Below are 10,659 nucleotides of genomic sequence, written 5' to 3' on the forward strand. Positions count from 1 at the left end.
TCTTGTAAGTGATTTGTGCACAGTCCAAACATTTACATTCTTTCAAGGCAAATGCATTCAGGCACTGGAATGGCTGGATCCTCTTCCCTGTACAGCCTTAGCAGCAACATTTTGTCTTTTCTGGTGTTTGATATTGGAGCAAGCCTGTGTCCCTCCCCTTTTCCTCCAGAGTACAGGCCAGTGTCAGGGAGGCCTGCCCTCTGGGATGGCAAGTCTTTGTTTGCACAGAGAGGAGTTGTTGAAAAGTAAAGCAAAACCCCCTCCTTTCACTCTGAAAAGTTCATTAGCATTTCTCACTCTGATACAGAAAGCCACACCTTTGCTGCCCTCCCTCTGCCTTGTGAGTAACACTGAAATCACTGCAGACCCATGTTTGGTAATAGTTGTAAAACAATACTTTTTTTTTTTTTTTTTGGAAACTGAAGCTTGATCTTGGATTTATTGCTAGCTAAGAGCTCTTTTCTCCATCACAGAACATTGCCATCATCTCAGAGGCTGCCAGCTCTGGTATCTCTCTGCAAGCAGACCGCAGGGCCAAGAACCAGAGGCGGAGGGTGCACATGACCCTGGAGCTGCCGTGGAGCGCCGACAGAGCAATCCAGCAGTTTGGTAAAGCACTCACTGTCCTGAGCCACAGAGTCAGGAATGATAACTGAACTTACTGCTAACATGGGGAGTGATGGAGCAGGCATCCTCCTAAGCACCCCTCCAGTCTCTTGTACCATGAACAGAGTCAGCTTTGTCTGTGGTCATTGCTAATGGTCTTGAAAGCTTTGAAAGAAACCTCACAAACAAGCCTAGGCTGCAGCTTTGGAGTTTCATTCACATATAAAGTGTCTTTATAGAAGTTGCTACAATTTTTAGAGTATCTCTGTGGTACTTTTGTTTGCTGTATTATAGCAGAAACTAATTTTTAAGCATGATTAAGTTCTGCCTTTTTTCCTTGCTCTTCACAATTCACATTAAAAAATTCTATTTCACTGAACATATCTAATTTACATGCTTCTGCTTAATTATTCAGGAAGAACTCATAGATCCAACCAAGTGACTGCTCCAGAGTATGTGTTCCTCATTTCTGAACTGGCAGGAGAGCAAAGATTTGCATCTATAGTTGCAAAAAGACTGGAGAGTTTGGTAAGATGTTTCAAGAGGTCTGATCCTTCCTTTGAGAAAATGCAACTTGGATTTCTTTTTTTTTATAAGTTTTATATTTAATGACAATGATGTGTCTTGACAGGGAGCCCTGACCCACGGGGACAGACGGGCCACAGAAACTCGAGACCTCAGCAGATTCAATTTTGACAACAAGGTGACAATTCTGTTTCTGTTGGGGAACTCTTGCTGTGGTGTTTATTCCACAGATGAGCTGTTGAGGAAGGTTCCTCTCCATCCCTTACCTTTAACTCCATCCCTTGCTGATGGAAGGCCTCTTTCTGTAACCCATGATTGTGTTTGTGAAGCCATGTGGAACACACGTGTGTAAATCACTTTTCTGCTCTTGCAAACAATCAGTCTTAAGTAAATGGTGTGTGTCCTTTAAGCCACAATGAAAGATTAATTTGGCAGTTCTAATTAAAAATTAAGACTGGGCTGTTTTCAGTTATAAACTGCACTACATAAAGGTGATAAACAATTCCCTTCACTATTGCACAGAAAAGCTTTTAATTGTGAATTATAAATACCTCTTAAACCATGTGTGCCTGGAGCCGTGGCACAAACACTGGATGGCATTGACAGAACAACGTTTTTTTACACAGTATGGCAGAAATGCTCTGGAGATTGTTATGAAATCCATTGTGAACTTGGACTCCCCAATGGTCTCACCTCCTCCTGATTTTCCTGGAGACTTCTTCAAAGGTAAGGCTGTGACAGCTACCTTTTGGTCCTTCTCCAGTACACAGAAAATGGAAATACTGCTAGAGCTGTAAAATTGCTACAATTTCAAATGATCAGCTGAGACAGATGGGAGTAAACGCCCAGTGAGAGTCTGTGCACGTTGCTTGAATGTTGAAGTTCACACTTGAAACCAGATCTGTGAACTCTCAGTGTGAGGAATGTTCTGTATCTGCCTGGCCAGTGTATTACAAACAGATTTTTATCTTTATTTTCCCATTGCCTGCTGGAACTGTTCTCATGCATGGTGCCATTGGTGCTTTCCCCTGCCTGGGCTTCCTGCAGGGGCAGAAGGCAAAGCTGTGTCTTGGTTATTGATGTGTTAGGTAGAAACTGCAGTGATGGGAAGTGAGGGGTGTCAGAGGCTTTGGAATTGGATCCTATGGCTCAACAAGCTGTTGCTTCACTGGGTTATTTTTAGATGGCAAAGCAGCAATGATTGAACTTCTTTCTCTTTCCTAGACGTTCGTCAAGGATTGATTGGTGTAGGCTTGATAAATGTGGAGGACAGATCTGGAATTCTGACCCTTGATAAAGGTACTTGGGTGTTCAGTGTATCTGTAGAACGTCCCTGGGAACATCTTGTGTCACAACAGTGGGTTCCCAGCAGCAGAACTGAACTTGTAACCTTCAAAAAATGTCACTTTTTAGATAAACCTTATGTTTTCTGCATTTCTGAAAGAGTGTATTTAAATAGTGTTTGTAAGGCTTTGAATACTGATAGAGGGCTTGTGGTTATCAAAGTTAATCTTTGCCCTAATACATGTATTTCTTACTCTTTTTTAAGATTACAACAATATAGGGAAATTTCTGAATCGAATTCTTGGCATGGAAGTCCATCAGCAGAATGCTCTGTTCCAGTACTTCTCTGACACGTTAAATGCAGTTATTCAGAATGCTAAAAAGAATGGAAGATATGACATGGGCATCTTAGGTGAGTAAATCATTTCACAGTGCTCTTGAACTTCAGTGAGAACAGAGCAACAGAGTAAAACTCTGCTTTCCTTTTCAGATTTGGGCTCTGGGGATGAGAAGGTGAGGAAGGCAGATGTTAAGAAGTTTTTAACTCCTGGATATTCTACCTCTGGACATGTAGAGCTGTACACAGTAAGTTAATCCTTTATCATCTCTGTAGGAGGTTTTTACAATGTGTTGAGTCCCCACCTGTGTAACTATTTTAAAGTTGTTCCCACTCCAATACCCCTGCACTGCTCTCTTGCAGATCAGTGTGGAGAGAGGAATGTCTTGGGATGAAGCAACAAAGATCTGGGCAGAACAAACAGGTCCAGATGATGGATTTTATTTATCACTACAGGTGAGATTCTTCTGTCTCTTGGATTATGTTCAGAGGTTTTGGGGGCTAAACTGAAAAACTTATTTGTTCAAGTCTGCAAAATACCTTGAGTCTTACACTAATTTTAATTTTAAGGTTTTTATAACACTGAGTATTAAATTCTTCCTTTTATATCCTCAGGATATTTCCTGATAGGAATATGAGCCCAAATTAATAGCTTTCATTTAAACCTCCACCAGGAAATTGTGGTTTCACTGAGAGGTTCATGTGGATTACTGTGTTCTAGAGGTGTCTTAGTCCTTGGTTGTTCTATTACATGCTTATAACTCTGTAAAGAACACAATATGGAATCACTTAAGCAGATAATTTCATCCTCTGTTAATTTGGGAAGTTTTTGGTTTGTCTTTTTTTTCCAGATAAGAAATAACAAGAAAACAGCAATTCTAGTAAAAGAAGTGAATCCTAAAAAGAAGCTTTTTTTGATATACAGACCAAATACTGGGAAACAACTCAAACTAGAAACATGTGCAGACCTGAAAAAGAAATATAAGAAGGTAACCATTAAAGTTATGCTTGTTTAACATAGAGAAGTTTGAAAATAATTATAAGGACTTTATTTTTTTGTATTTATGTATAATTTTGACAAGTCAAAAAGAAGGCTTCTTTCTCCAAAGCAGAGCTTTTATTTGAGTCTTTTAAAGCAGATCTACATGATTTTGGCATTCCTGTATCCATTTCTGAATTTCTTTCTGAATATAAATTATCTCTGGTGTGGTAATAAAAAGAGGTTCCTTAGAGTCTAGCAAGTGTTGAATTTGCAGTAACTTAAGGAAACTCACATCAGATGGGTTATTGGAAAAGCTCTGAGGTTCTGCTCATCCTTTGGGATGGATAATTTGAAATTATTTATAATGTAGGATTCTGTACCTCTGTACACCGTCCTGAGGCTGGTGCTCCCTCCTTTCTCATGATAACAACCAAATTATTTTTATTCTGTGTAAGTTTTGATGTGTTTTGCTTCATTCCCACTTTGGATGACTCTTGTAGGTACCTTCTGAGGATGCTCTGCCACACTGGCTGGAGCAGTACAACTCCTCTGCAGACACCTGCACCCACGCCTACTGGTCAGTGATCGTGCTTGAACTTCTGCTGTTTCACTTTGGGCTGGTTTAGCACTGCTTCTGTCCCTCCTGTAAAGCTTTGTGTTTCTTGTGTAAGGGAAGTTGCCACATGTCCAATCAAATGACCCAACTTGTGAGAAAACACTGAGCTTTGCACTTGCCCTGAAGTCCCAGTACATGAGATGAGTGTTAATGTGTAAATTACACTCAGAGTGACTCAGGAGTAGCTTGTGCTTGAAGTGTCTTCATCTGTTCTGTTACTGTAGTCTGATAGTTCAGATGTTATTGGGAGAATGTTTAGAGATGAGCTGGATGTCAGAAAGAGCTGTTCCTCCTCTGCTGCCTCCTGTGTGGCTGAATTCCTCAGGAGCTGCATAACTGGTAGAAGTTTCAGATTAATATTGGAGCTTCTGAAGTACCCTGATCAGATACCAGTGTTGTGTAATGTACTCCAGCTCTCAGGTGACCTCAGTGATGGTATCTTTGACCCAAAGCTCTGTCTGTGCATTTTGTAGATGGTGCTTATCTAGGCCAACCCTTCCCAAAGCTTTACCATTACCTGTTCTCAAAGTGTCTTTCCCTTAGTGTGGGTGCTCAGCTCTGAATGCACGTTAAATAACCACAGGTGTCATTTTTAATGAAATGAGATACTTTAGTTTGCAGAATGGTTCTGAAAGCTTTTCTCTCATCCTGCAGGAGAGGGAACTGCAAGAAGGCAGGCCTGGGGCTGGTGTGTGAGGTGGGGCTGCGCTGCAGAACCTACTACGTGCTGTGTGGCTCCGTGCTGAGCGTGTGGACGAAGGTGGAAGGAGTGCTGGCCTCGGTCAGCGGCACCAACGTCAAAATGCAGATCGTGCGCCTGAGGACAGAGGATGGGCAGAGGATCGTAGGTGGGTGCTGGGCTGCTCCTCTGCTGCTGCTCTGCTGCCCCTTGGAGCAGGGCTGGCCCTGACTGCTCAGTGCCTCTGTGCTGGCAGCCACGTGGCTGAGTTTGGGTAAAGGTGTTTAAAAGAGAGCAGGTTTGTCTACTGTGGAGGGGCGGAAGTGCAGCTGTAGAAATCTACAATACAATATATTGAGGAGGTTAATGAAGGCAGGTTGTATTTTCAGCCAGGCTTTGGAGCACTTAATCTCAGTTCTTTGGATTTACTGCAGCAAAAACATCATACACAGCCTGCTCCAGCCAAGGTTCTCTAACATCATAATGGCTCCACTTTTTCCCCCACTTTTGGCAATTAACAGTAGGCCTTTGAAATAATTATTTTCGTGGTTTTTGAGCTACTGAAAGTGTGTAGAATGACTTCAAGATGGTTATCTCTTCACTAAACCTCATAGTGAAGCCCTCAGAAACCAAACTCTCCAAATGTTTTGTTGAATGTTGACTTCCTGTGGATGTGCCAATATCATGGCAGCTCCAGTATCAGTTTTCTAGGATGTTGGAAGTGGGTTTTTCCATGCTTAAACTTTCATGATGATGTAACTTCTGTGAGACTAGAAAAGCAAAAATAGCTGACTTCTCATGACAGCAGGTAACATGAGAATAAATTTTGTTGTCAGGCAAAATGAGAACTTTTCTCTTGCTTCACAACCTAAAGGATGTGAAGGACTGAGGAGCAGGACTCGTGGCTGTGCTGATCAGACTTGACATCAGAACAGTCATTATTGAATGTTGCATAAATTAAAGGGTGCAATCATCAGCCTGAGCTCTTAGTGAACACAACTGATGGTGTTTTTATGAAACCATTGATGTGTTGCTGTTCTCAGGTTTGATCATTCCTGCAAATTGTGTGTCGCCCCTCGTGAACCTCCTGTCGACGTCCGACCAGTCGCAGCAGCTGGCAGTGCAGCAGCAGCAGATCTGGCAGCAGCACCACCCCCAGAGCATCACCAACCTCAACAACGCATGAGAGGACAAGCTACAGGTGTTGACTTTGGTGTTTGAGGAAAAGGCTGTAAAAGCATATCACTTGCATAAAAATCAGGGACAGATTCCAAAGAAATATAACTTTTTCAGTTCAGTTGTGTCTCAAATACTTTGGGAATAAAGAGATCTAAAAAGGTTGGTAGAACTGAAAGCCAGCAGTTGTTTATGGTGGTGCATCTGTCTTTCCTTATGCTCTCTGTAGTGCTTCCTGTTTGCTTTTACTTTTGGCCTTTTAAGCTACAAACCACAATTTGTTTGAAAATGCTTGAAAATCCCCAAGCAGGCTTTATTTTTATCTTGTCATACAGTGCTCAGGGTTTAACGCAGTGCATCGATGCCATTGCTGTGGGAGATCTCGAATGCATGTATTGAGTATATATATAGAAAATATATATTGGGTTTTTCTCTTCAATTTGAGTTTATAAAAGCATGAAACCTAGAGGTTGCACATCATGCATTCAGGTTCCTTCCCAGTTTCTGTTTGACAGTGCATGTCTTTGGAAACGGGCATGGACGGCATAAACACACGAGACAGGAATTCAGAGAGAAACACAATCTTAGTTGTACAGCATTGGTTATTGCATTTTTATAGTGTTTATACCCAGGTGTTGCATTTTTTCTGGTTCTCTCCTGGGAGTTATATATTTGAGTCTACAACATGTTCTTTTTGTGATAAACATCTTAAATTAAAATTAGCTCATTTTTAATGTATTAATGGTATTCCTAATGTGTACTGCAAAGATGGCTGGATGCCTGTTTTCCTTAAATTGAAGCATTTCCTTAATCTGAGGTGGTTATGGAAACTTAAGTGCAAATTCACTTCCATCTCGCATACAATCTTATATTTTTTACTTCATTAACATAATTTAATTTGTCACTTTTAAGATGAAACCTTACTTGAGCTGTAAATTAGAGAATGGGAAACACTTGAGGGTTCCGCTGTATGTGCTGTTTCTGTTATGTTTAATATGTTGTAAGACATTGTAGAGTTTATCTGGAGCTGTTTAAAAGAAATTGTAATGTACAAATGTGAATAGTCACTTATCTATAATATGGGTAAGTTTTGTTTTGCCTATAATAGTAGATGTTTATAAGAAAGTGAAGGACAATGTTTGTCATTTCTTGCTTGCACAGGTTGCACTATTGAAAAATTGAGATTGTATAAACCTGTCCAAAAAACTACAAGATAATGATCTTGTAGATGTCAAATAAAAGTTATTGTACTAACAAGAAGTGGAGTCTTGTTTAGGCAATCACCATATTCCAAAAAAACTAACAAGTCTGTACAATTGGAATTGGACAGGACTTGGCATGTTCCTGCTCTAACCAGGCTTCTGTCTTGCAGCCCAAACCTCTCGGCTGAACTCGCTAATGAGGCAAGAGCCAAACTCTGTCTAAAGCTCCCTGTGTGTCTTAAGGAAGGCTCAGCTCAGTTCCAGAGCAGGATGGCTGCAGGTGTGGCACCTCTGAAGCACTCGGTGAGCCACTCGAGGGTCAGAGTGGGGCAGAAGAAGAGAGTTCCCTTAAGGAATTATCCCTTATTAATTCCGTAAATCCCTTATGGAATTATTGCTCCTGAGGCTCTTTATTGCTCCCAGTGCCAGCAGCTCAGTGTGGTCACCAAGGGAAGGAGGGAAGGGAGACCTGGCAGGGAAGGAAGTTTGCCCAATTCCTTCTGCCTTAGCCTGAAGTAGTCAGGAAGGATGAAGCCCCTGCTCCTGCTTGGGATAACTGGAACTGCAGATCTGGAATAATTCCTCTGCCCTCCATGTCCTGCTGCACCTCTGTAAATCCCTGGGATGCAGGTGCTTGGTTTTGGGGGATCTTCAGTGCTGGGAGCAGGGGAGGGGAGCTGAGCACTGTCACAGCACAGGGTGTGGGGGAGGCTGTTCTGTGTTCTGTACCCACCAGGGGATGGATTTGGCACCCATTCCAGGAGCAGGGCTGGGATTTTGAGGAGTGTGTTGACAGATTACTACTGCAGCAGACAGCAAACCAAACTGCCAGTAACGACAGGCTGTGTGTGGCTGCTGCTTAATTGTTACTTGCTGGAGAAACTTCTGCCATCTGAGATGGTGACATAACATTTTAGGTCTTGATCCTCAGTAAAATAGTTCTGGAAGTGGTAGACTCACAATTAGCGATTTTTAATTTTTTTTTTAAATAATGATTTAAATACACTTGGTTCCTAAGTGCTCTTTTCAGCCTGGTGTGTTCACTTTGATTGTTGGGATGAGCAAATCTGATATTCCCTGTATTGATGAGCAAACAGCACTATTTGCTTCAACCTTTTAAACTTCCCATGGACTTGTGTCCCCTGGAGGGGAAAAAAGCTGACAGTACTTCCAAGATCCATAAGAACTGTTCCTGTTGCAGAAATCCATTCCTCTACTTGCTCCTCTGCCTGCTCCTTGCAACATCACTGCCTTGGCTTTGCCATCCACTCACTAACACAGCTGCAGCCATGGCTCTGGACTGTTGTAACATCTTGAAAGTTAACATCAAAAAAAAAGAAAACAGCTTTCAAGCCACAGCAATATTTTCTCTCTTGAAAATTCCTACTCGGTGCTTGGGGTGTGGATTTTGGCACTTGTTCCCTGCATGAGCTGCTGATAAAGCTTGGGGAGAAAGGGAATGTAAATTGCCCTGGATGGGGCAAGAACAGTGACTGGTGTCCCTTTGCAGCACTGCCTGTGAGACAAACATCTTCCTGGGGAGGACAAAAAGACCAATTATTACATCATAAATTAATTACCAGGCCAGGCAAGGGTGGTCTCTGTGTTTTCCTGCTTGTGGGGTATTGATCTGCTTTGTACAAAATGAAATACAAAATGCTCTGTACATCTGAAATGGACATAAAGCCTATAAAGGACAGAGGGCTCTGGGAACAGGGGCAATGCCATGTGTAAAATGGCAGCAACTTCTGACTGTGTGCATTTTGGAATTGTGCTGCAGAAGGGGAAGGTGCATACTTGAGTTGATTTGGGAACTGAAAACCCAGATTTTGGGTTCTTTTCTCTAACTGTCCCTTGACAGCAACTCAATTATGACTTGTTAACTAGTTTCATAATTAAGATATGTCTGGCATGATAAATGCAATTATAACCCCCTCAAAGCCTCCTTGCACTGCAAGTATTCCACATTTTCCAGTGGCTGTGTGGTTCATTGGGAACACACTCCTCTTGTAAGGACTGCAAGTTCCCCAAAGATGCAAGTTCTCTGTTCCATGTGTAGTATTTTCTTTGTAAATGGAGAAATCTCTGCAACCTGTAAACGCTGTTCAAGTGAATTATCAAGGGGTTTTGTATTTTTCTTTTGTGTTTGGAATAACTTCACTCGGCTCCCAGTGCAGTCTGTACATAAATAGAGCCTGTTTGTATATAGAGGTGTTAAAGGCTACTGAATTATTGAATGTAAATAACTCTCGTTTTCCTCTGTGGTTTTTTCCTTCATGACCTTCCCAAGATGTATTCCTATTTTCTCAACCTGCCACGTGGGCAGCTTGTGTGTACTTTGAAATATATATAGAGCATATATAAACCTTCCAGGGTGTGTGTGTACATTGTAGATGTTATGTGTTGTCATATTTTTTTAATTCAAAAATTTCATTGTCTGTCTCCCATGATCCTTTTGATGCTCCGTGGGTTTATTCTACATTTTTAGTGTAAAATGCATTCCCCTGAGAGAAATGGACCCAATGTCTTTCAGTGATGCATGTTCACTTGGTGGCTGTATCACAGAAACAAATATTTGAGTTTTCATGCAGATTGTTTCCTTCAGTCTTTCAGAACTTGAGCTTTAATCCTAGAAACATTTCTATTTTCTTCCACTCACTGGTATCCCCAGCTGTGCATTCAGTGAGCTCCAAAAATCAGAGTTCTAGAATTAAGTTCTAACACATCAAAGTCTATTACTGCTTTCATATTAAGTGTGAGCTGTCTTAAAAGTGCTCTAGAATGGCAGTGATTGAGAGCAGAAAAATGTGTCTATTGTAGCATTTTCCTGGGAAAACTCTGAGCTTCCTGTCATGTCTAAAATGCAAAATGAGCGTAATGAAACTTTCTTACCTTGGGAAAAAAAACAGTGCAGGTTTTTAATTGCCAGGTAAAAATAATCTATTTCCATGGAGGTTGGAGATGAATAAGAAATCCCATTAATTGTCTCTCAGTTATCCCTTGAGCTCCCAGCAGCTGTCCCGTGGGTTTGGCCCTTCCCCAGCTGCAGGGCAGGACTGTGGCCCTGCAGTTGTTCCTGAATTCAGTGATTTGCTAAATCTGAGCCAGGGCCAGAAGTGTGCAGCTGCAAACAGCAACAAAATCCTTCTGGCACTTTCTGTGGTCACCGTGAGCTTTAAACAGGGGGTGCTGAGAGCTCAGGGGGTGCTGGGGTCCCTGCAGGGGCACGGGGCTGGCAGCAGGGACAAAGTG

General features: G+C 41.8%; 1 protein-coding gene across 1 annotated transcript in view; it reads left to right on the forward strand.

The window, feature by feature from the left end:
- Positions 1-9,779, forward strand: part of SBNO1 (strawberry notch homolog 1) — a 31,057-nt gene extending 21,278 nt beyond the window's left edge. Inside the window, exons 21-32 of the mRNA XM_058036685.1 lie at positions 474-609; positions 1,022-1,134; positions 1,238-1,309; positions 1,758-1,857; positions 2,356-2,430; positions 2,681-2,827; positions 2,906-3,000; positions 3,116-3,208; positions 3,604-3,741; positions 4,235-4,311; positions 5,005-5,198; positions 6,073-9,779. Of these exons, the coding sequence (XP_057892668.1) occupies positions 474-609; positions 1,022-1,134; positions 1,238-1,309; positions 1,758-1,857; positions 2,356-2,430; positions 2,681-2,827; positions 2,906-3,000; positions 3,116-3,208; positions 3,604-3,741; positions 4,235-4,311; positions 5,005-5,198; positions 6,073-6,215 (1,383 nt within the window). The 3' untranslated portion in view covers positions 6,216-9,779. The remainder of the gene's footprint in view (positions 1-473; positions 610-1,021; positions 1,135-1,237; positions 1,310-1,757; positions 1,858-2,355; positions 2,431-2,680; positions 2,828-2,905; positions 3,001-3,115; positions 3,209-3,603; positions 3,742-4,234; positions 4,312-5,004; positions 5,199-6,072) is intronic.
- Positions 9,780-10,659: the final 880 nt, after the last annotated feature.

Source organism: Melospiza georgiana, chromosome 18 (genome assembly GCF_028018845.1).
Source record: "Melospiza georgiana isolate bMelGeo1 chromosome 18, bMelGeo1.pri, whole genome shotgun sequence".
Lineage (NCBI taxonomy): Eukaryota > Metazoa > Chordata > Aves > Passeriformes > Passerellidae > Melospiza > Melospiza georgiana.